Here is a 25,582-nt window from a genome sequence, read left to right as displayed (position 1 = left end):
TACCACTGAACTATACCATGCTTATTATTAACCCATATTGTCCTTACTCAAATTTCCGCTATTTAATTTCTTTTCTTTTCTTTTTAAAACAATTATTTATTTTTGAGAGAGTGCAAGTGGGGGAGAGGCAGAGAGAGGGAGACAGAGGATTCCAAGCAGGCTCTGCACTAACAGGCTGATGGCAGCAAGCCCAATGTGGGGCTCAAACTCATGGACCGCAAGACAATGACCTGAGCTGAAGTCAGACACTCAACTGACTGAGCCACCCATGTGCCCCTCCACTATTTATTTATTTGTTTGTTTGTTTATTTATATTTTTTAACGTTTTTTAAAACATTTATTTTCGAGAGAGAGAGAGAGACAGACAGACAGAGCATGAGCATGGGAGGGGCAGAGAGAGAGGGAGACACAGAATCCAAAGCAGGCTCCAGGCTCTGAGCTGTCAGCACAGAGCCCGACACAGGGCTTGAACTCAGACTGTGAGATCATGATCTGAGCAGTCAGATGCTCAACCAACTGAGCCACCCAGGCGGCCCCGCCCCTCCTCTATTTAATTTGTAAGTATTTTCCTCAACCTTGTGTTCTCTTGCACATTTTTCCATTCTCCTGCTATGTTGTCAAATTTTTTTAATCTTATTTCAAAGATTTATTTAACATTTGAATAAAGAATCTAAAATATACATAAATAAGGGAATCCAAGATAATTTCAACTCCAAATAAATTCCACACAGAAAATCATTCGCTAAATTTTTATATAAACAAAAGAGATTAGTGAAGAATACCACTTTTATACACTACACTCAAGTAGCTACCTTCACAATGAAGCTTCTTGCCATTAAATTAATGAGATCTCACAAGGTAACAGAAAGAGTTCAGAAGATGTTATCCTTCCAAAAGGAAGATTTAGGAAATTCTTAGAGAAAATATTAAAATAAATTTTATTTCATTTAATTCTATATGAGACATTAATATAATTTAGTAAGTTTAACACATGCATTTCAATGCTGTTAAAAGAAATCAAAGTAAAGCTTTCTGCAAAATCTACAAAGATATCTGCGGTAAATACTCCAAGGGGTAATCTCTTCTTTTGCTACAGAACCTATATGATATAGATTATCCAGTCCTACATACAATCCCATTTTGGGACAGATATGAATAGATTCAAGATCACAGGTGGGCCAAGTGATAAGCACAAATGCAGAGAATTCCCCACTAAGAAACCCTCCCTAAAGTATGTCACTACTACTGGACGGACTGTAGGAAGAAGGAGATTAAAATGAGAGGAAGGAGTGAGATGTATGAAGAAACAGCAGGCAAAGAATAAAGTACTGTTAGCTACATAAGACAGTAACTGATAATTGAGGGGGTCTGTAAACAAGGTGGTACTAAAATGTAAGATCAAGAGTAACCGTAGTTGGTAGTGAAGCATTTTTAAAGTACTTGTGTTGTCTGGGAGGAGACTTAAGATGTCTAATAACTCTAGACAGCTTAGACTGTTTAAAAAACCTTAGGATAAAAAACACTACAGGGACAATGACAGTTACTCATAATAAAAGGAACAATTCACAAAGAAGACATAGTAATTCTTACTTCATGTGTACCTAGTAACATAGCTTTTTTGTTACTTTATAAACTTATTTATATTTTAATCATTTTATTTTTTTCATCACGATGAGTGTACTGTTTAATTCCCATCCCTTATTTCCCCAATTCCTCCACCTACCTCCCCTTTGGAAACCATCAGTTTGTTCTCTATAGGTAAGAGTCTGTTTCTTGGTTTCGTGTGTCTTTTTTTCTTTGCTCATTTGTCTCTTAAATTCTACATATGAGTGAAATCATACGGTATTTGTCTTTCTCTGACTGACTTATTTCACTTAGCATTATACTCTCTAGCTCCATCCATGTTGTTGCAAATGGCAAGATTTCATTCTTTTTTATGACTGAATAATATTCCTGTGTGTGTGTGTGTGCGCATGCATGTGTGTATCACATTTTCTTTATCTGTACATCTACCAATGGACACTTGGACTGCTTCCATAATTTGGCTATTGTAAAAAATGCTGCTATAAACATAGGGGTGCATATATCCCTTTGAATTAGTGTTTTTGTATTTTTGGGGTAAATACCCAGAAGTGTCGTTGCTAGATCATAGGGTAGTTCTATTTTTTATTTTCCATCCTGTTTTCCACAATGGCTGCACCAATCTGCATTCCCACCAACAGTGCAAGAGGGTTCCTTTATGTCTACATCCTTGTCAACACTTGTTGTTTCCTGTGGTTTTGATTTTAGCCATTCTAATAAGTGTGAGGTGATATCTCATTGTAGTTTTGATTTGCACTTCCCTAATCATCAGTGATATTGAGCATTTTTCATGTGTCTGTTGACCATCTGGATGTCTTCTTTGGATCGCTTCTCCGCCTTTTGGCTAAGATCAAGTGTGGATGTCTTCTTCAGAAAAATGTCTGTTCGTGTCTTCTGCCCATTTCTTTAAAAATTTTTAAAAATGTTTTATTATTTATTTTTGAGAGAGAGAGACAGAGTCTGAGTCGGGGAGGGGCAGACAGAGGGAGGGAGACATAGAATCCGAAGCAGCTCCAGGCTCTGAGCCTGATGCAGGGCTCGAACTCATGAACCGCAAAATCATGACCTGAGCCAAAGTCAGACACTTAACCAACTGGGCCACCCAAGCACCCCTCTTCTCCCCATTTTTAATTGGATTATTTGGTTTTTGGGTATTGACTTGTATCAGTTCTGTATACATTTTGAAGACTAACCCTTTATCGGATATGTCATTTTCAAGTATCTTCTCCCATTCAGTATGTTACCTTTTAGTTTTGTTGATTATTTCCTTCACCATGAAGAAACTTTTTATTTTGATGTAGTCTTAATAGTTTATTTTTGCTTTTATTTCCCTTGCTGCAGGAGACATATCTAGAAAAATGTTGCTATAGCTGACGTCAGAGAGATTACTGCCTGTGCTCTCTTCAATGATTTTTATGGTTTCAGGTCTCAAATTTAGGCCTTTAATCCATATTGAGTTTATTTTTGTATAAGGCAGTCCAATTTCGTTCTTTTGCATGTTGCTGTCCAGTTTTCTCAACACCATTTGTTGAAGAGACTATCTTTTCCCATTGTATATTCAGTTCTCATTCATTGAAGATTAATTTCCCATATAATTGTGGGTTTATTTCTGGTTTTTTTGTTCTATTCCACTGATCTACGTATCTATTTTTATGCCAGTACCATACTGTTTTAATTACTACTGCTTCATAATATAACATGAAATCTGAATTGTGATACCTCCACAGTTTTTTCTTTCTCAAGATTGCTTTGGCTAGTCGAAGTTTTTTATGGTTCCATACAAATTTTAGGATTGTTCGTTCTAGTTGTGTGAAAACTGCTGTTGGCATTTTTGATAGGGATTGCTTTTTAAGCCATTTAAAAAATATTTTAAAAATATTAATTCTGGGGCACCTGGGTGGCTCAGTGAGTTGAGTGTCTGACTCTTGATTTCAGCTCAGGTCCTGATCTCATGGTTTTGTGGTTTTGAGCCCTGCGCTGGGCTCTGCACTGATGGCACGGAGCCTGCTCAGGATTCCCTCTTCTCCCCCTCTCTCTCTGCCCCTCCCCCACTTGAATTCTCTTTCCCTCTCTCAAAATAAATAAAGTTAAACAAATTAAAAAATATATAAAAATAAAAAAATATATTAATTCTTCCAACCCATGAGCATGATTCCATGCTCTTTTCATTTCTTTGTGTCATCCTGAATTTATTTCCTCAGTGCTTTACAGTTTTCAGAGTACAGGTCTTTTATCTCTTTGGTTAAGTTTACTCCTAGATATTTTATTGGTTTTGGTACAATTGTAAATAGGACTGTTTTCTTAATTTCACTTTCTGTCGCTTCATTATTAGCATATAGAAATGCAACAGATTTCTACACATTGATCTTGTATCTTGTGAGTTTACTGAACTCATGTATCAGTCCTAGTAATTTTTTGGTGGAGTCTTCAGGGTTTCTATAGAGAGTATCCTGCCATCTGTAGGTAGTGAGAGTTTTATTTCTTCCTTACCAATCTGGATTCCTTTTATTTCTTTATGTTGCCTAATTGCTGTGGCTGGGACATCCAGTAATATGTTGAATAAAAGTGGTGAGAGTGGACATCCTTGTCTTGTTCTTAGTACTGTTGCTTTAAAACATATAAAGCAAAACTTGACAGAACTACAAGGAAAATTGACAAACACACAGTCATGGTACAGATGTTTCAATATAGTTCTATTAGAAATGATAGATCAAACTGTCAGAAAGTTATTAAGAATAGAAAAGATCTGAAAAATGCAATTAATTCTTTGAATTAATGGGCTAGAACCATCCATTTAACAAATAAAACACAAATAGAAGAGTTACAGAGATTTACTAAATACTAGCCAGGTCGTAACAAATAACGAAGATTTGATTTTGTATAAGCATGTTTTCTGACCACAGTGAAATTACGAAACACTTAACTTAGGAAACAAGGCAGAAAAATCTAACGCATCCAACTCAGGAAATGCAGAAAGAGTACAAAAGAGTAAACGAAAAGTACAAGGAAGGAAATACATATGGAAGCCTAAAATAATAGACAGCTCTTTCTGCCCACGGGTTCTGTCCCCATGCTTTAATAAAACCACCTTTTAGCACCGGAAAAAAAAAAAAAAAAAAGAGGAAGCCAAAAATAATAAACCAGAAAATAAAGACGTACTTAAAAAGTTTCAACAAAACCAAAAGCTTATTCTTTGCAAGACAAACTTTTTTTTAAATATTTTTTAACGTTTATTTATTTTTGAGAGAGAGAGAGACAGAGACAGAGCATGAACAGGAGAAGGGCAGAGAGAGAGGGAGACACAAAATCTGAAGCGGGCTCTAGGCTCTGAGCTGTCAGCACAGAGCCTGACACGGGGCTCAAACTCAAGAACTGCGAGATTGTGACCTGAGCCCAAGTCAGACGCTTAACTGACTGAGCCACCTGGGCACCCCTGGGAAGACCCGTCAAAAGGAAAAAGAGATCCAAGTAAATAATGTAAACAAACAGAGGCTTTAAAAATAGAGAGAACATTGTGGACAACTTAGTAAATTTGAAAATATAAACAAAATAGATGATTTCCTAGAAAAAAATTAAACTTGCCAAAAATGAAGAAACAGAAAACTGATAGAACTTGGTGACAGACAAGAGATGAGGAATTAAGGAGATGCTGAGGAGGATTTCTAAGTCTCTAACTTGTTGGGTTTTCAGATGTGAGTCTGATTTACTCAGAAGAAGAAAACAAGAAGAGAAGCGTAAGAGCAGGTTGGATGTCACTGTGGTTGGATTCTTGTTTTTATTTTTTGCTGTGTGTGTGTGTGTGTGTGTGTGTGTGTGTGTACATGTATGAAAGGGTTGGTTGTGGTGGTAGGGATGATGTGTGTACGTCATCGATTTGACGAATATGTTGAAATGGAGGTTCCTTTAAGCTATATAAATGGAGACGTTAGGTATGTAGTTGGATCTATGGGTCAGAAGCTTAGGAGAGATATGAGTTTAAGATACATATTTTGGAGTTACTTGTATTTAAATGGTAATTAAAGCCACAGGTATGGCTGAAATACTCGAGGGAGACAGAGCGCTGGTTCTCAAAGTGTGGTATCTGGACCAGCAACCTCAACACCACCTGGGAATTCAACAGAAACGCAAATTTGCGGGCCCCATCCTGGACTTACTGAATCAGAAACCCTGAGAGTGGGGTCCTCCAATCTGTGTATTGACAAGCCCTCCAGCGACTGTGATGCAGGCTGCAGTCTATGAGCCACTGACATCGAGTGAGACATCAAGAAGGCTTGGGCCCTTCCCTTGAAAATCCCAACATTTAACAGAGGAGGACGAGCCGTCAAGGATGACTAGGAGCACCAGCAAGAGGAGAGTAAGAAAATGAAGAGAAGTTTCAAAAGGAGTGTTTCGAGAGGTAGAGTGGTAACTTCCTCTGTGATGTCACTTAAACTAGTTCTAGCAGGGACTGGAACAGGCTGAGAACTGAAGAGTTGAGAAAATTGAGACAGTAAGTACAGACAGCTCGGAGCAGTTTGATCACAAAGGGGAAGCAGAAAGGGAGTAAATGGAAGAGGCTGACAAGGGAGGATTTTTTTTTTTTTTTAGCAGAACAGTAGCAAGCATGATGGACTGCTGAGGGAAGAATCTGGTTGAGAGGGAGAGAGCGAGTTTACAAGCGAGCCGGGAACTGGAGGCCATGACTAGGGCACACCAAGGGGGCGGGGCAGCAGGAGCATCTTATACTTTCAGACTTTAGAACTGCTGAACAGGGTGATAATAAAAAGTAGACCAACTTTTTGTTGGCTTTACTACTGCTTTCTAAGTTTTTACAGATACTGCACACCTTATTGCCCATACCAGGGCAGCCCACTCCCACTGCCTTGTCTTTGGTGTCAGGGGATGATAATATAAGGTCTCTGAGAAAGGAAGAGGGAGGGGATCCAAGGCACAGGCGGAAGTCCTGGCCTTAGATAAGAGGAACAGATTACCTTTCTAACCAGAAGGAAGGAGGTAAACATGATGGGCACAGATGTGGCAAGTCTGAAGTCTGAGAGCAGGAAGCCAAAGGAGCTATCATCAAATGGCTTCTATTTTCCGCACGAGATCATCTGCAAGACCCTTCCTACTGTGAAACGGCTATGTTCCATTCTCTTGGCCTACCGCAATTAAATGTCTGATTCGTACTCACTGAACCACCTTCTATTTGTGATCTGGTTCCCCATGTAGGCCTACCCAAGGTGCAAGAATGTGCTGACCACACAGGCTTGAGTATGTCTCAGTGGTTTCTCATAATAAACCGATAAACTGGTTTTTGAACATAATCTGGTTTCTATGTAGCCTGACTACAGATAACAGACAGATCATAGTCTTTTTTTATATTGATCCTATTTCTTATTGACTTACCTTCTCAGGATCCGACTGCTTTTTTACAAAGTGACTAACGTAAATCTCTGTCCCTACAGGGGCATGGGCCAGATCCACATTTAAGCAGCCTCTGTCATGCCCTGCTCAGCAAAAGCTGGCTTCTCATTAGTTGTCAATGGACCCACTTCTACCTCTTCTCTCTCAATTCCTTTTGACATCTGTCTGTTCATTAAGATATTGCTGTCACTGCACTGACCTACTAGTTTTTGCAGGGGGAAATTTCCAAGAATAATACAGGAAATAAAACAAGAGTGAAATATATCGGAACATCACCATTATTCATTTTCTTGTTCTATTAATCATTCAGTACTTACAGACCATATACCCTGTGCAAGGCTTACTATTAGAACTATGGGGAATACAAAGTCCACAAGGTATTTACAACCCAGAAATAAAAGCAATTAGCTCCACAAAGAACAGGCTTGCGGAAATAGGACTTTGACTACAGGGGAGGAATTAGAAATAAAGAAAAAATTCCTCATAGTAAAAGTGATTAAAGTAGAAACAGGCTATCAAAGGAAATCCTCAAATCTGAGTAACTTGAAAAAAAATATGATGACTTAGAGACAGACAGCCTTGCCTACAGGCAAAGGTTACAGCAAGCCCTTTGGAATTAAGCACACAATGACTCAGGACCGTTTGACACAGAAAGAACCCACCAGTGTCTTTGCAGAAGGAATAAGTGAATTAATAGACAAGTTTATTAGGGTTCTTACCCCCAAATCCTCAGGTACTAATCCTTGAGTTGCCCTGCAGTATTCAATCTGTCTGTTCATCCTTCTTATCTTTGCTGCCCTTGCTCCTCTCCACCACAGTTTGTGCTCCGGCATAAATAAGATGCAGCTTTTCCATGACCTGGAATTTTCTACCATTGAATCATGTCAGCTGTGCACATACACACTATCACCCAAGCTCTGTGTAAGTGATTTGATGACTTAGGTATTTTAAAAGTGCCTCGCACACAGCAGATGCTCAATTAAGATTCATTTCCTCCTTTCTTTCCTTCTGTTTTTTTTTTTTCTCTCCCCTGGTAAGGAAGGGAGGGAAAAAACAGGAACCAACAAAAGACAGATCTCCTGTAAGATAGCATTCTTTGGTGTAAAAATACTGAAGAGATTTAAACCACTTCTCATTGCCTACCTTGTGTCTGTGGGATGTAGGGAGACAGGAGTTTTGACCTTTTCTTTTCGTATCCCTTCTGTGTGATGTCCCCTAAAATAGCAAGAAACAGAAATAGGTTATGCATTATTCTTACTCTGCGGTTGTTCACTGTAAAAATAAAATTAATTACAGAGTGTTATAGAATTACCACATAGAGAGTAGGAAAAAAAAATGGATAGTTCTTTGCCAAGGATTTTGCTATGTGTGATTTCCCACAGTCTTGGAGCCGACTCCTTGTGGAAAATTGTAGGGCTTGTCTCCACACCAAGCCAGCATAGCAATATGCTGCATACCATGTCAGAGATTCCCGAGTTCCTAGGCACCCCTTGTTTCCTTGGTATTTAAGATAGACCAAAATGGAATGCTGCAAGGCTGGCAGGCAAATGATCTCTCCCAAGTTTCAGTCTGACCACATGAATGCCACTGGCATGGGAGGTACTCTATGGAACCACGCAAAATCAAGAGTCTAGTTCAGGGGAGGAGTCAAGGTTCAGACACTGGGGTGGGATCCCTGAAAAGGCCTCTCTGCATCTTAGTAGCCATGCTTGAACCAGGGCTAGAATTCTCATATCCCCTCCCCTTGATTCACTGGTTTGTATTATTTATGTACATGTTATGTCCTTTTCACAAGGTTGAATTAAAAAGTATACTTGAAGCACACAAAAATTACACATGCAACAAATGCAGTAAGGATAAACTGATTAACAGAGGAAAAAATGTGTGGTTCAAGTGCCAAGAAATATGCTAGGTATTAAAGAAAGAATAGCAGATGAATGGGTAGAGAGCAGGGTTAAAAGGAACAGGAAACACAGGAGAACAAAAGTTAATCAAGGGAGAATGAGTAATTCAAAGCTGGGGGAATAAATATACGTAGTGAGGTGACACGGTAGAGCATTGTTTTCTAAAAAAGAACTTTCAGGGGCGCCTGGGTGGCTCAGTCGGTTAAGCGTCTGACTTTTGATTTTGGCTCAGGTCATGATCTCACGGTTGGTCGTGAGACCTGCTCTGGGCTCTGTGTGGAACCTGCTTGGGATTCTCTCTCTCCCTCTCCCCCACCCATGAACCTGTGCACTCTCTCTTAAAAAAAAAATAAAAAAATTTAAAAAGAATTTTTTAATTAAAAAAAAAGTTTAAAGTGAAAATTTAGCATAAAAAGTAAGTTGCACGTTAACATTTACAACATTGATGGACACAGATTTGAAACCACGAGTGGTGAATGTCATTTGCCTTTCACCTCAGCACAGGACTGATGGAGTCGATGGTGGGGAGGTAGCAGGGCTCACTGAGGGGTGTAAGCAGGGGAGTGACACAGGCTACACGGTGCAGCAAGTTAGTTCACTCTTCCTGAGGAGAGTGAGATCAAGGGCAGAAGCCAGAGAGACTACCTGTTACCCTTATGCTACTACCTACAGTGATCTGGGCAAGTTAGGAGTAGCTTAAAGACAGTGGTATAAGGGATGAAAAGAAGTGAATAAATTAAGAGAGATATTAGGGAGAAAGACTGGACTGGATGGATATGGGTGAGAAGGTTTCTGGCAGATGGTAGTGCTATTCCATGACAGAGAAATACAGCAAGAAATGCAAGTTTGGCGGGCTAAAGAAAACCGGAGTTGAGCTTAGGAGAGGCCCATGAAACACACAAAAGGACATGTCCAACCAGCAACTGGATATGTGGATCTAGAACTCAGGAAAGAGGAGACAGTTTTGGAACGATCAGGATATAGCTGAAAAATAAACTATTACCATCTTTTCGGAGTAATGTGGCAATTTCTATCAAAATTTTGATTCACCACCTGCCTTTTTAGAATTTATACGATGACAATATGCACACAGGTGACAAAAATCAAATAAGAATATTGCCTGACTCATTCTTTATAAAGAAAACACTGGAATGAATCTGGATGCTTACATCATAGACCATCTATACCAGTGGCTTTCAACTGGGAATGATTTTGTTCCCCAGGGGAGAACTGACAATGTCTAGAGATATTTTTGTCACAACCAGAGGGAAGGGATGCTACTGGCATTTAAGGGATAGAGGCCAGAGATGCTGCCAAGTGTCCTGCAACGCACAGGACAGTCCCACAATGAAGAATTAGCCAGACCAAAATGTCCATAGTGTTAAGGATAAGAAACCCTGGTCTACATAATACTAGGCCGGTATTCCAAATGCACTGGCACAGGAAGATATCTAAAATACAGAAAGGGTAAAAACGCAAGTTGCAGAACAGTGAGTATAATAGGATCTAATTTTGTAAAAAATAGCAATAGGTATGTTTGCATATATACAGAAAATAGTCTGGAAGGCTATACATACATTAAATAAATGTTTACCCTTTGGGGAACGGGAATATGAGGGGTTTCACTGGTTTTACATACTTTAACAAAGTTTGATTTAAAAAAAACAAGACCGAATGATCTGCGTAATCTCAAAAATATTTTTTTCATTAAGAACGAATGGTTCTATAAATACGTATTTGTAAACACAATAAGATGGTCACAGTGTGTGTGTGTGTGTGTGTGTGTGTGTGTGTGTGTATACATACAAATATATAACAGGGAAAAAGCAAGATAGTAAACAGTTAACACAGTATATTCAATTTTTTGAATAATGATATTTTTACACATACAAATGTATACATAAAGAAAGTCTGGAGTTTTATGCACCAAAATATTAACAGTGGTTAGCCACGGCTTGCAAAGTTATGACTGGTTTTAGCTTCTTGTCCTTTTTGCTTATCTGTATTTTCTTACTTTTCTATAATGAACATCCACTATTTCAAGAAACAATAAATATTCAAAAGTACAATCACAAATACTTATTAGACTATACAAGTTTAATCACAATGGCCCTTCATCTCTGGTCTTCTAGGGACATAAGGGAAACCCATAGTGCATTTTTTGGAAATAAAAACCAAACCTTGTCAATTAGCAAAGCGAAGGGTTTAGGTAATCCCCAACAATACACACAACTAACAGAGATGTGGGAGCCTACCAAGGAAAAAGAGGAAATCAAGTCTTTTATTGCAAAAGAAACAATGGAGCATTCTCCTGCCCCATTTCCCCCTCACAAGCTTCCCTACCTCCACTGTACATACACATCCCACTCCCTGAAGGGCACAAAGACCACTTCTGCTGGCTCAGAACACATCTGATAAAGTAAAAGGCCTTTATAAGCTTTCTTCAGGGTTTAGAGTCTCAATCATTCACTGTCAGTAACTGATTGTGGGAAGGACTGGTAGACTTGGGATCTTGGACATTCATCAACGACTAACCATCTTGAGTTTTGAAAAAAGTCAATCAATGGGAGTCTAATTCAGTCATGACAACCAGCTCCATTAGATCCAGAAATGAGCAAAGACATTAAGGAGACCCAGAAGATGAACTGCGATGAGAATGTGAGGACTGTGGTGATGAGCCTTTAAAATGCCCTCCCCCTTTTCTAGGACCACAAGAACCTGCTCAAAAGCCACCTCCTCTGTGACACCTGCTGCAACTTCTAAGTCACTTCTTCCTGGTGCCCCTTCAACTCTGCACTGATAGCACTTAGCACATCGCTGGCATTTTAATTGTTTACACATCTGTGTTCCTACTAGACTGTGCACTTGAGGGCAGGGATTGTGTCGTGTTCATCTCTGTAGCCCGCCCACAGCCTGGCACAACAGACACTTGCTGAATGAATGACTGAATGAATTAGTAAGGTGGAGGCAGTGAGAGAATAACAAATCAAAGAGACGTGTGTACTTGGGTGGAAAACTGGAAATGGGAGAAACAGCAGTCTTTACATTAGCAGGAGCTGAAAGGCCCAGGGAGAGAAATCTAGTGAACCAAGTTTTTTGAAACTTGGCAGTTAGACTTCAAAGGTGACCAGAAAAGCAGCACTCGGCCTGCCTGAAGAGAGGAATACATAAAATCACTGGGCACTAAAAAAAAAAAAAAAGTACATAAAATCACTGGGCACGAAAAACTGAAGGAACTCCACCAGATACTGATGGATCCCTTAGCCAGGGGAGGGCAAGACCTGACTGAAGGAATTCAGTTAGCACACATAACTGAGTCTGTTAGTCTACATTTCTGTCATTGCCCACCTTCAGCCTGCCATTCTCACCACCAGGAGTTAACCAGTGTTTGCTGCGCCAAAGCAACATTTTCCAAACACCCAGTTTTTGAGAATCACCTGAAGGACTTGTAAAAATACAAATTCCTGGGCGCCTCCCATGAAGATTCCGACTCACTAAGTCTCGATTAAGACACAGATACTTGCAATTCTAACCAGTGCCTTCCGATGAGTCTTTAAAAAATCAAGCAGGTCTGGAAATCACTGCACTGAAGAATCACGTCTAGAGCGTGCTGGGCGGTTCTGCTGACTTAATGTGAGGAGGGGACAGGAGAAGAGAGGAAGAATGTTGTCTTGGTGGTAACAGAACCTCAGGGGAGAGCAGGAACCTCGGGAGCTCGAAGACACTCAGTCACACCATAGGCATTCTTACTCAGGACAGATTTTCTGCCATCTGGCATATAAAACAAAAAGGAGTGCCGTAACTATACCTGTATAAAATTTGCATTAAAACGGCACAGATCTAAGTTAAACCTGTCGTTCAAGTTTTTTGAGAGCTAAACAAATAAAGAGAGGATTAGCTTTCCCTTGCCACCAGGGTAATGTTATTTCTCCACCCACATACTCACACAGAAGAGCAGCCACTCGCAGGGATTCACAGACCCCCTCCCCACCCCGGCAGGCGTGGAGGCACGCAGCCTGTAAGAAGATGCAGGGACCCACATGACTCAGGACTGCCCAGTTGCTCTGGCACAGTCACGGCTATGATACTGAATAGCTGACACCAGACAAATGGAAAGATACATATGTGAGGCAGAAACTAAGGGAAATACATTCCCAATTTCTCTCCTCGCCTAGCTGGGATCAACGAAAGCAGCTTGGCACAGGCAGCCCAGGAATCATCTTTAAGCAGAGTGAGGAGGGGGCTGGCAAGAGGTGTGTGAGAGCCACTAGCCACACAAGCCTCTTGAAGGTCAGCAGTGAGAGGAGGAGGAGTCCCACAAACGGGTCAAGCCGTTTGAATGTATATTTGCACCGGTGAGGTGGTTTGGTGCTGTGGTTAGCACTTCAGAGTTTGTGTTAGACAGAACTACATCTGGAGCACGGCCTTACCATGTCCTGGCTTTTTGGCTCTAGACGGGTTTTACTTGACCCCTTGATAAATCTCGGTGTCCATGTGTGTAAAATGGTTAACAGTAATCTCTGTCTTGCAGTTTTTATGGTGATTCAGACTACCTGGTATGGGGTCTGGGCTATATAACAAACTTTTACCGAAAGCCTACTGAAGCCTACTACTGGCCGGGTGGGGATCGGGGCCAGCAGCTATGTTGCAAAGAGAGAAGAGGAAGGCAAGCAACAATGCTAAGAGTCCATAATTGAGTGCTGTGGGAGAGATGCACACCAGACACAATATGGAACCCAGAGGAAGCATCATGATCTCTGCCCGGGTAGGGAAAGGAAAGCTTTAACAGACCAGGTGACATTCTGGGTGGGGTGTGGCTTTTCATTCTAATATCAGAAATATGACATAAACTCCTAATGATGCAGCCACCTAGTGGTTTGCCCTGTGGCTGACTGCTCTCTATGGATATGGCCCTGTTTGATGGTTCCTGCACGATTTAACCTGTCAGAGAAGCAGAACAATGCTCGGTAATTTTCAGAGATGACCTTGTACGCACCCTGAGCAAAACAAACACGGGGTTTGGGAACTTCTGGAGGGTCACCAAATGGTATGTATGTAGAATCTTGATGGACGGAGAGCAAGGGTTACAGTTTCAGCCATAAACTCTTTCTGCTCCAACGGAAATAAAAAGGTAGGTGCCACCACAGCCCTGCCTTAAACTCATACCGATTCAGTCAGAGGTGGCAGTGGCTTGGGGGACTTTGGGAGGTCACAAAAACTTTTTTGAGCACCGAATGGATGATATCCAGAGTGTCAAACAAAGAGGAAAAAAAGAGTATCTATGTCTTTAAGAAGTTCCGGTCTAATGGGACGCCCGGGTGGCCCAGGCAGTTGAGCCTCCGATTCTTGAGTTCGTTCACCTCAGGCCATGATCACACAGTTTGTGAGACTGAGCCCCATGTCTGGCTCTGCACTGACAGCGTGGAGCCTGCTTGGGATTCTCTCTCTCCCTCTCTTTCTGTTGCTCTCTGTCTCTCAAAAATATATGAACTTTAAAAAAAAGTTCCCAATTTAAACAAATAATTACAATAAAAGTGGCAAGCGCTACGCTAAAGATCACGTAAAAGATTCTATGGGAACAGAAAAGAGTGGTGATAAGGAATAATAATAACACTCTAAGAATAAGTAAATAACAACAATACTCATCGAGGGCCTACTATGTAACAGTCTCTGTCCCGAGAGCCTCGCAACATCCCTTATAAAGTGATATTTTTATCAGTCCCATATAATAGGTGAGGTTACCGAGCCACGAAAAGTTTCAGCTACTTGTCACAGTCAGACCCAGTAGGCGCTGTAATCAGGATCTGAACCCAGGCAGTCCTGCCTCCAGGGCCCCTCCTCTTAAATACTACCCTATCATCATTTTTCAGAGAGAAGCTCCAACTTTAGCCTCGGAAAGACTGGGAAGACTTCACAGTCTCTTAGGCTGGGTCCTGAAGGAGGACTGTCAGGACTGTTCTCAAACCCACAGCTGCGGAAGACAGTACCATACCTGGGGCAACAGAAGGACAGAAAAGCTGTGAACGCAATCTCTGAGGAACAGACATTGGCCCTACAGTGGCTCCTCCGGGCCCTGCTGCCTCGGGGGATTCCACCGTCTGGGCCTCAACAGGGACTCTTCAGATACCTGGTTGAAATGGGCTGACATTTATCTCACGGGGCATCGATTTACTTCCTTCTTAACTAAATGCCACTATATAATACAACCAGCATTCTAACTTTTCATAATATTCTGACAGCAATTCGTCTGAGTTGCCTAAAACTCCCCTTCAATAAACAGAAAAGACATCATTACTACAGAACAAGAAACAGAGGTGAAAAGGTAAATGTCTGGCTTAAAGATACAGAGCTAGACAAGCATCTGGGTCTCTGGCCTTTTCTTATTGTTCTTTGTCCATTGTTTACTCGTAGGTGGCCCCCAAATCAGATGCAATAAAAGTATAAAACTAATCTATTGTTCATAAAATGAATAACATGAGATAAACAATTTTTCTGACTCACTCCAAAATATAGATGACTTTCCAGAAGGCATTAAAAATCCACCCCCATCCCCCATCTCCCACCCCCCAAGCAGAACCCTGCATGAATTGTGTCTTTTAATTATCTTTTAAATGAGACAGCCAACTGTGGAAACCCTGTCCAATTGCAGTTTAAAAACAATCAGCAAAAAGTCATTATACATCATTACTAAGTATTCAGCTAACAGAAAATGTGGCCTTTTTTTGTTGTTTAGGAGTAATTAGGAGGGAAAGAAATGAGAAACTAAGAAGAAAAACTTCGAGAGTCATCACCTTCTAATCTACAGCTGTAGCTAATAACCTATTCTATCCTCTACATGTAAATCTTAGGCCAGGAAGGTGGTATATATTGGCTATGGCTGGAGATGGGGACTAGGACGGGGCTATAGCCATTTATACATAAGGAATGGAAGCAGACACATAGAAAAGAGCCAGAAATATAGCTGAGAATGTGATGGAGGCAGATCTTAGCAAAATTTTAAAAGGCAGAGGGTTTGGATGCTATCCAGGAGACGCTGGCTACAAGACAAAGAACAATTTTTATTAATTTTTATCATGTTCGCCTTAAAACAATTCTATTCAGTGAATTACATATACCTGTCACCCATCCTCCAAATATCCCCCTCCCTCCGCTTCCAGAGGTAATATATAAAGGCTCACAACAAATATACATTTTTTCCCCCAAAAGCACTGTTTTTATGTACACACAGTCCTAACCACTTCAGCGGCAGGAGGAGTGGGAGAGGTTCATGGCCACACAGAACAATGGCCTCACCCCTTAAACCAGCCATGGGGTTTTTTGGCCTTTGTCTTTCCCCAGTTTTCTGGCTATATCTGAATTGAAACTGGCCAACAGGATTCTAAAGAATTAAAAACCTTGAATTATTTTTAAAAAACTCCTTGTAGTTTCTTTCTACACATATGTAGAATTAATCTTATGTTGAGAGAAGGGTGAAAGCTACAATATACCCAGTTTAGCCAGAAAGAAATCTGTTAAAATACTTCAATCTGTTGAAAGAAGATGAGAATTTTTATTTTAATCTAATTTTTTTGGAAAAAAAAAAATCAGTGGTTCTAAAAGTCTTCCATTGGCAGCCTACAAAAGCTATAGTTTTATCTTCTTTTAACTCAAACTTGCTAATCTTACAAAAGATTTTCAAGGAAATTAACTTCAGGACATTCAAATTTCCATTCTCAGTAGACGTCCTCTCACCTCACTTAGGACAATAACTAGACATTTTCCATGTCAAGAACTTGAGAATAAGCCCAGATTGCTTTCTTCCAAAACGCAAATCATAGAATTGTTTTGGCTGCACAGTTCTGTTTTCTAGGTCAAATATACATGACTTCTTACAGATGGTATTTCACCTACGGCATCAAGCAAGTTCAAACAAATAAAAAGCAACAGAGTAAAGCCCTTGAAACACACTGAGAAACTGAACTCTAAGCCTGACTACATCAGCAGGCAGCTGCCTCGATTAATCCACCTAATGCAAAAGGTATGTTCATTTGTCCATTAGAAAAACTATGCCTGCAAATAAGAAATTTGCTATACAAATGCCCTGAATGTCTAAACAGAGCAGGAGGAATCCCTGAGATGGTTCGGCAGGTAGAAAAATCGTGGGTTCTAGCATGAGGCGGGTCTGGGTTTGGACCCTGAGTCTTCCGATTTCCTGGCTCCATGACAAGTTACTGAACAAGTCGGCCTCAGTTTCATAATAGGTAAAACTGGAATAACTCCTAGCTTTAGTGCTTATGATGAGTCTTAAATGAGAATAAATGCAAAAGTCCCTGGCACATAAGCACACATTCAACTAGTTTTAGCTGACACCACTCCAGCCCTAGCCCCACCCTTAAGTCCCAACAATAGCTTTATCCTTAAAAGGGTTATCTAGAAAATTCTGGTTTAGTAGGTTCTCTTTAACAACAACAGCAGCAGCAACAACAACAACAACAGAGGAGAGAGTGAATTAAGTGTCCCTCTAAAGACACATCAGGGTACGAGATCTTTAGCAATAAGAGCCAACAAAATGAGTTACTTTGGGCTAACAGTCTAAAAGAAGGAAAGCTGACATCAAAGAGGAAGTACAAATATCTAAACTAGAAGTGAGTAGAGATTAGTTTAAATGAATATATGTAAATTTGTGTAAATAAAATAGTGCCACTGTGCACAAAACAGGATTATAAGCATCTAACTATGGGTGCTGTGATGATTTAGGGCTAAAACTGCAAATGCCTAGGAAAAAAATCCTAGAAAAAGTGAGGGGGAGTGATTTTCTTTATCATTTCTTTACCTTCCTTTTATCTTTATTTTTCCTCAGAAAAACCAGATAACTGTTTCTTTTGAGAACAGCTAGGTATATTCAGTTGCTCTACCTTACTACCGGTCTCCACCAGCATCATTTTTAAAAACGGCATAAGCAATAACATCGACACCAATCACTGAAACTGAAGTAAATAGGTCATGCGCCAAGCATTCCTTATCAATGGTATAGAAAAAAATAACACCCGCTCAAAACCTAAGTATGTCATCTTGCAAATGCAGAAATAAAGCGAAAATTTAAAAAAAAAAGATGAAGAATTTTGTTGGTAGCCGATTCATACTGGAAACCAAAGATACACAGGGAAAAACAGAAGTACAGAACCGCTGCTGGTACACAGATCACAAAATAAGCAGCTCGTGTGGGGTCAGCGGAAAGGGCTTTCCCAGTGAGGCAGAAAACAGATTATCTGTATGCGTTCGGCACAGATTTAGGATCTCAGATTCCAGGCGTCAGGAGATACGTTCTCTCCAAACCAGCTCTTTGGGTCCTGGGCAAGCCACTATACTTCTCCGGGCCTCGCTTTCCTCATGTGTAGGAAGGAGGATCCAGTGAGCATTAAATCTAAGGCTGCTAATGTGTGATGAATGCCACTTGCCTGGCATGTGTGGCAAGTCAAAACCGAAGAAAGATATCCAGTAGCCATATGATAGATGAGCTCCAGGATAGATATATAGATTGTCAGCATCAGCGTAGGAGGTGGTAAGTGAGGGCCTGAGTGTGAATGATATCATCAGAAGGAATGCAGTGTGAGAGAAGGCAGCCAGAAAAGGAATCTGGGAGAAAACTAACATTTGAAGAATGAGCAGAGGAAAACGAGATGATACTGGGGCACAGCAGGGAGACCAGGAGGGAATGGAGAGAGAGAGGAGGGAGACGGAAAGAGAGAAGGAGAAAATAATGTACTGTCACAAATGTAAAATAAGGATAGAAAAATACCTGCTGCATTTGACGACTAGATCAACAGTGGTCCAGACAAGAACAGCTTTAACAGAACAGTAAAAGAAGACAGAATATTGGATAGTACTGAAGAATGGATAAGAGGTGAAGTGAGAGTAATAGATTTTTTTCTTTCAGCATGTTTTGTTATAAAGTGAATGAGATATGGGGAAGTCTACAAGAGGCTACAAAGTCAAGGAGAGTGAGTCTTTGACTCGACCAACAAATACTAAGGGCTTCCTACCTGCAAAGCACTACTTCAGGGGTAGGAGACAGAAGAGAACAGACATGGTCCCCAAATTTAGCCATGGTAATGAAGTTCATAGTCTCTTCGAGCACAGAGAGACATCCAAAACCAATCATATAATTAGTGACAAGTGCGATAAGGGCTACAAAGAAGTTGTCCAGGGGGGCTGAGAGACCCCCGATTAAGAGACTGTGGCAGGCACACTGCTCAATGCCACTGCAGGTTCCAATCCCGGACCCGACCTAGCCTGGGCAGCTGGGGAAGTGACATTTAAGCTGAGACCTAAAAAAACCAGTTATGTCTAAATATTTTGAAAATGAAACAGGAGCTGGGGGCAGGAGGGCTGTGGACCTGCACTGGTATGCTAAGCATATCCACCCCTCCCCCCCCACCACCACCCAGACGATGAATGGGGTGGGTCTGGGCAGGAGCACAGCTGAAAGCCAGGGCAGTGCAGCAAGTGGGGTGATACGAGGTTCTGGAGACAGCGGGAGCCCAGATCCTGCAGGGCCCTCAATACCATTCCAAGAATTTGGGATTTTACTACAAATGAGAGAGAAAGCCATCAAAGGCTTTTAAGCAGGGGAGGAAGGTGATCAAATAGAGCAAAGGAACAAGGTATCTGATAAAGACTAAAATTCCTGCAAAGATTAGAAGGAATAAGATCCAGAGCTGGGGCCTGGGTTCCCTCATGGGTTAGCTCCAGGGCTTCTGAACCTATGCTGGGAATGTGGTATGTGTCCTCCATCTGTGAGCGCTTTACGGGCGTGGAGATGTTTATCCTCAGCCCCTGGGCCAGCCACGCAGAGCTTACAGGAGCTGGAAACCTGGGGCAGTCACCTCAAGTAGGCAAACAGACTTCTTATCCTGTTGTATTGAACAAATATCATCAGTTTCTGTGTTTGTCAAGATGTATGAAAGACTGGGGGTGCCTAGGAGGCTCAGTTGGTTAAATGTCCGACTCTTGATTTCAGCTCAGGTCATGGTCTCCTCACGGTTCGTGAGTTTGAGCCCTGCATGCGGCTCCGCACCGACAGCCCTGAGCCTGCTTGGGATTCTTTCCCTTTCTCTCTGCCCCTCCCCTGCATGCACTCTCTCTCCCTTTCTCTCTCTCTCAAATAAATAAATTTTTTTAAAAAGATGCATTAAAGACTGGAAGTATGGTCAGACTTTAGTATCTCTTCCTCTAAGAAAGGAAATAAGGGTGAATAAGTAAGTACAGCTGTTGGGGGAGTACAGGGAACAGGGCAGAAGGCAACAGGACTCTGGTCTGATAATCTATAAATTTCTTTCTGGGGAGGAACCACAGTAAAAGTTTTCATCCATTTCCCCCTCTGAATTCATTTAGTATTTATCTCATGCCAGGTACCATTCATCTAAAGCATTAACGTGAGTATTGACTCATTTAATCTTCAAAACAATCCCATGCGGTAGTATTATTAGTCCCAGTTTTGTCCCAGTTTTCAGGTAACAGAGTGAGGCACAGGCAGATTAAGTGACCTGCACGAGGACACACACTGGGAGATCTAGCTTCAAACCTGACAGTCTGGCTCCAGTGTGCAAGCTCCGAAACCACCACTGACAGCTGCCTCTCTAAGGTACTTTGCTGAGAGGGATGGAGAGCTGGAGGAGAGTAAAGACACTGAGTTGCCACCAGACGAAAGGGAGGCAACATGCTCTGAAGCTGATACAGACTACAGTCTGGGCTCTGCCAGTTAGTTGTTAGCCAGCCGTGTCTGAAAAAGCTAGTTAACCTCTCTAAGCTTCAATTACCTCAACTGTAAAACAAAGATAATGGAACCTAACTCGATGTTACAAGGATTAAAAAGATAACATAAGCAAAGTTCTTGGTTCCTGGCACAGAGTAATAAGCACTCAAGGACACCTGCTACTCTAATGGCAGAGGGAATTAATGAAAGAAATGGAGAGTGTGCCAGGCACTGCTGAGGGTCCAGGGAGACAAGAACAGAACTTCTAGCGGCACTCATTTCCAGTTTTGTGATTTTCCCTAGCGGGAAAAATTTCACTGCGGGAAGGCTGCTGCTGCTTTGAATAATTTAGAGCTGGGGTTTACTAGGAAAGGAGAATGGAAGAAAGGAAGGAAGGATGATGGGATCCAGGCTAGCAAGTATTTATTCATCAATAACCAATCAACCAGCAATAAATGCTTGGTGAATAAATGATGTGCAGTACTATCAACCTAACTTCTGTAACTTTTTAAAGCTTCTAGGGGAGGGGCGCCTGGGTGGCTCAGTCGGTTAAGCGTCCGACTTCGCTCAGGTCATGATCTCACGGTCCGTGGGTTCGAGCCCCGCGTCGGGCTCTGGGCTGACAGCTCAGAGCCTGGAGCCTGTTTTGGATTCTGTGTCTCCCTCTTTCTCTGACCCTCCCCTATTCATGCTCTCTCTCTCTCTCTCTGTCTCAAAAATAAATAAATGTTAAAAAAAAAATTTTTTTTTTTTTAATAAAAATAAATAAATAAATAAAGCTTCTAGGGGAAATACAGTCAGGATCCATCTTGGGTTGGCTGATCACATCACCCTCAGGAAGAAATGACAGGATTCCAAATGGAGAAAGCTGAAAGGAATTGGGCAAGGGAGGTCTGGAGGGTATACAAAGGTTCCCTGCCAGGCCAGTTCTCCTTTCCTGCTTCCCACACCTGCTTTTCTCTTCTCACTTTGAACCTATTAAAAACAAAACAGCAAAAAAACTATTAAAGACAAAAATCATGAAAAGGTGATAAAGAACAGAGAAGACTGAAGATCATTTTATGTTTTAGAAGAAACACTAAAAATTGAAAATTTCCTAGGCCTCATAAAGGTCCAGGGGAGGAGCAGAGACAGTCAGTGAAGGGATTATTATTGGTGTGGGGAGCAGCTCTGGGGGACCTGGTGGAAGTTGTGGAGGTAGGGGGGGGGGGGTCAGGTCTCTTGGAAGAGAGATCAAAGGGATGGATTACTAAGGGAAGAGGCAGAGGGAGGCAGAGGGAGAGGAAAAGCAGAAAACCATCAGACGCAGTAGTGGAGAAAAGGGAGTTCCTAAATCCAACAGGGTCCACCCTGGATCAAACACTCATAAAAGACAGCCAGATGTTGCCACCAGTTCCTCTTTTCCCAGGGCAAAATTTAAAATAACTAAGTGGTGGTCACTATTTTTAAAGATTAAACAAAAACAACCCACACCCCTCAATGCAGTCTCAGGAAAAGAATAAATGCTCAATGTTAATAATCCTCAGGAATAGAGAGGCTCCCTGAGGAAGGGTAGGAAAACAAGCAAAAAGAACAAAAATGAACTTGCAGCCACATAATATGCAAAAGAAAGCTGTCGAGGCATTTCGGTAGTCCAAGAGCTGATGTTCTTAGCAGGGGAAAAAAGTAGAGTGAAAGGATGAAATATGATGAACTGCTTAGAGATTTTTATAAATGACTTGTAATTTCATAAACACCTATCCACCAATGTTTAGGAGATGTAACTTTCGATTTGGCTGATAAAGTATGGGGTGTGTGTGTGTGTGTGTGTGTCTATTGTTCCCCTAGAGATATTTAAACCTCCAATATCATTACCAAAAAATCCACCTCTTTCCTGTAGTTTCACTTGAAGCAAAAAAAAAAAAAAAAAAAGAAAAAAAAGAAAAAAACAATAACAAATTCCTTCCTAAAATAGCAAAGACAACAATGAGAGGAATAATACTTCAGAGTTTGAACAGATATTTCCTGTACTTCACTCAATGTACGAATCACAATCAAAATTAGGAATTAAAGGGAAAAAAACACCACGACTGCCACATACCCCCAATGACAACAAAAAACCAAGTATAGCATTCTTTGGCCACACTTGCCCCTCAAACAGCAAGACACCACCTCACGTCTGAATATAGTATTACAAACGAGTAAGCCCTGAATGCTGTCAATATATCAAAGGTGAATATTAAGCAGGATAAACACTTCTCATAATGACAGTGGGGGCAGTCATAAGAAAAACCATTATTCCACAATAAGTGCTAGAAATAATCAAATGCTGGATTTGTTCAATTATAGTATAGCTATATACTCAGACTTTTTAAACACTTTATTAAAATTTTTGCATTACAAATACTGTCATTATGAATTTGAAATAATATTTCCTTATTCCCTTTCCCATTTGAAATGAGTTTTTGTAATACGGTTTTTTCAGAATGTAATTAGGATGTTTTCACAGAACATGAAAGATGAGGAAACATCAGTATAAAAAGCCAAGTATAAAAGGAAAAAAAGCCAAGCATAAGCAATCTGTGTGCCAAGGGATTTAAGGAAAGACAAGTGCCCCCATCATCTCTTCTTTTGTCTTTCACAATAGAATTTTTAGCTGGGCAAAACAACTACTGGATAAAGACCACATTTCCCAGTCCTCTCACAGCTAGGTGTGGTCAAATAACTAAGTTCTGGCCAATGTGGTACAGACAGAAAAAATGTGTTAGAATACATCCTCCCCTTTTCTCTCTTCCTGATGGCCGAACTGGGGTTTTGGCAATCAGCCATCTCTCAGAACGTGCGCTGACAGACAAATCCAAGGATGGTGAAGGAACAAGACAGAAAGAGCCTGAAGCCCAAGACTTCATGAAACAGAGTTGCCTGCCATGCTAGTGCAGACTATTACATGCCAGAGAAGTCAATTTCTATCTTGTTTAATACCTGTTATTCGGGACCTCTGTTACATACAGTCAAACCCATAATCCAACAAATACCTAATAAATGAGCTGATTTCCACTCAGTGGCAGCAAGTAACTGCTGCTACTTGATGTCCTCACCAGAACTATAAACCAGGGTTACTAAAACTTTTAAAAGTTAACTCTTATATAGGTGAAATATACTCTCACAAACTTTTCAACGTTAATCCCCTTGAAAAATCTTTTTTCACACCATCTTACATCATGAGATTTTGATCTAAGCTGAATTCTTACAAAGTAAATCTGGTTTACTTACTTGAAATCAGAACACTGCAAAACAACCCTTAAACTAATGTAAAATTATCTAAGTACATACACTAAGAGTCTTGAACTGGGTTCAGCCATACATTGTGCCAGTGTTAATTCTTCTGATATTATTTCCATGAAAGGTTTTAACACAATTAAAATGGCATTTCTGCATTGTATTGTGTTTATTTTTATTCTTGAAGTTAAAACAGCAACCACTTGATACGCTAAGAGTTCCCCATCAAAATGTTATCTAAATAAACTATCAGTTAAAAATAGAAAAAAGTCTGTGTGAACACAATTCCAATTACTAATTTGCCAATTGTTGAAGAACTACAGCCTGGAAATAAGCAAGCTGTATGAGGAATGATGCTTTTCCTCTGTTTTCAAACTAAAAGCTTGCTGTACCAGAGCTATTCCAGGAAATTCTCCAAGCTTCCACCAGAGAAACTCTGCTTTTACCGATTACCCTAAATCATGCTTTAGTGTAAGATTGTGTTTGAACAAAGACCTTCACCTCGGTCAAAAAATTTTAAAACTATTGAATATATAGCTGATAGTTGTAGAGAACAGCCTTCTTTTCAGTAGTTGAAAAGAAATGCTGTCAGGTAAAGGAAAGGAAGAAAGATAGATCATTGAGGGGCACCCTCACTGGGTAGGTCAGCAGAGCATGCAACTCTTGATCTCAGGGTTGTGAGTTCAAGCCCCACAATGGGCACAGAGTTTACTTTAAAACAAAAAACAAAAAGGAGAGATCACTGGAAAGAACTGATTTGATGAAAAGAAGTAGTGATATTATCTTTAAATTTTATTATTTTTTTACATTTAAAAATGTCTGGATCTTCTATATCTGTGTGATCCTCTAGAAGTCAGATCTAGATTCTAAGCCTGGCTCATCACTTACCAGCTTTGTCTCTTTGAACAAGTTACTTAACGTTGTGGGCCCTTGTTTTTTACATCTGTAAAATGAGGAAAGCCACACTAGCTCACAGGACTGTTAACAAGATTAAGTGAGATAATGTAAGCAAACCTCCTAGCAGAATGTTTAATCCAGAGTAGACAATAATTGTTAGTTTCCCTCTCCACCCACTCTGCTCTTACCATCAACCATCAAAGTCTCAAAATGAATTACAAATGAAAGGTTCTAGTGTGGGTTGAATACCTTTTTGCAATGTGTGATATTTATGTTGTAGACTGGCTAAACACTTCTCTGAAGAAAAACATGCATTCACACAAAAATCTGTACATGCATGTTTATAGCAGCATCATTTATAACCAAAAAATAGAAAAAAAGCCCAACGTTCATCAGCTGATGAGTGGATAAACAAAATGTGATATATCCATACAATGTTAACACTTTTAACCATAAACAGAAAGGAAGCACTGCTACCTGCTGCTATACCATGGATAAACCTTGAAAGCAATATTCGAAGTCAACAAAGCCATTCACAGAAGACCATATTTTGCATGATTCAATTTATGTGAAATGTCCAGAAGAGGGGGAGAATGGGAAGTGACTGCTAATGGGTATGGGGTTTTTTTTTGGGGGGGGGGGGTGATGAATATGTTCTAAAATTAGATTGTAATAATGGTGGCTGCACAACACTGTGAACTTACTAAAAAATACTGAATTGTATACTTAAATGGGTAAGGGAGCTATATCTCTTAGAGCTCAATAAAGCTCTAAAAATACCAAAACACTTAGAATATGCTAATTC

General features: G+C 40.6%; 1 protein-coding gene across 4 annotated transcripts in view; it reads right to left on the bottom strand.

The window, feature by feature from the left end:
* DIP2B (disco interacting protein 2 homolog B) overlaps nt 1–25,582 on the bottom strand; it is a 225,166-nt gene that overhangs the window by 109,743 nt on the left and 89,841 nt on the right. For all 4 annotated transcript variants that reach the window (XM_042992273.1, XM_042992275.1, XM_042992274.1 and 1 more), the window contains exon 2: nt 8,128–8,199. In XM_042992273.1, the coding sequence (XP_042848207.1) occupies nt 8,128–8,199 (72 nt within the window). The remainder of the gene's footprint in view (nt 1–8,127; nt 8,200–25,582) is intronic.

The sequence above is a fragment of the Panthera tigris genome, chromosome B4 (assembly GCF_018350195.1).
Source record: "Panthera tigris isolate Pti1 chromosome B4, P.tigris_Pti1_mat1.1, whole genome shotgun sequence".
Classification (NCBI taxonomy): Eukaryota; Metazoa; Chordata; class Mammalia; order Carnivora; family Felidae; genus Panthera; species Panthera tigris.
The sequence above is the reverse complement of the archived record's forward strand: the minus strand, read 5'-3'. Positions and strand labels throughout refer to the sequence as shown.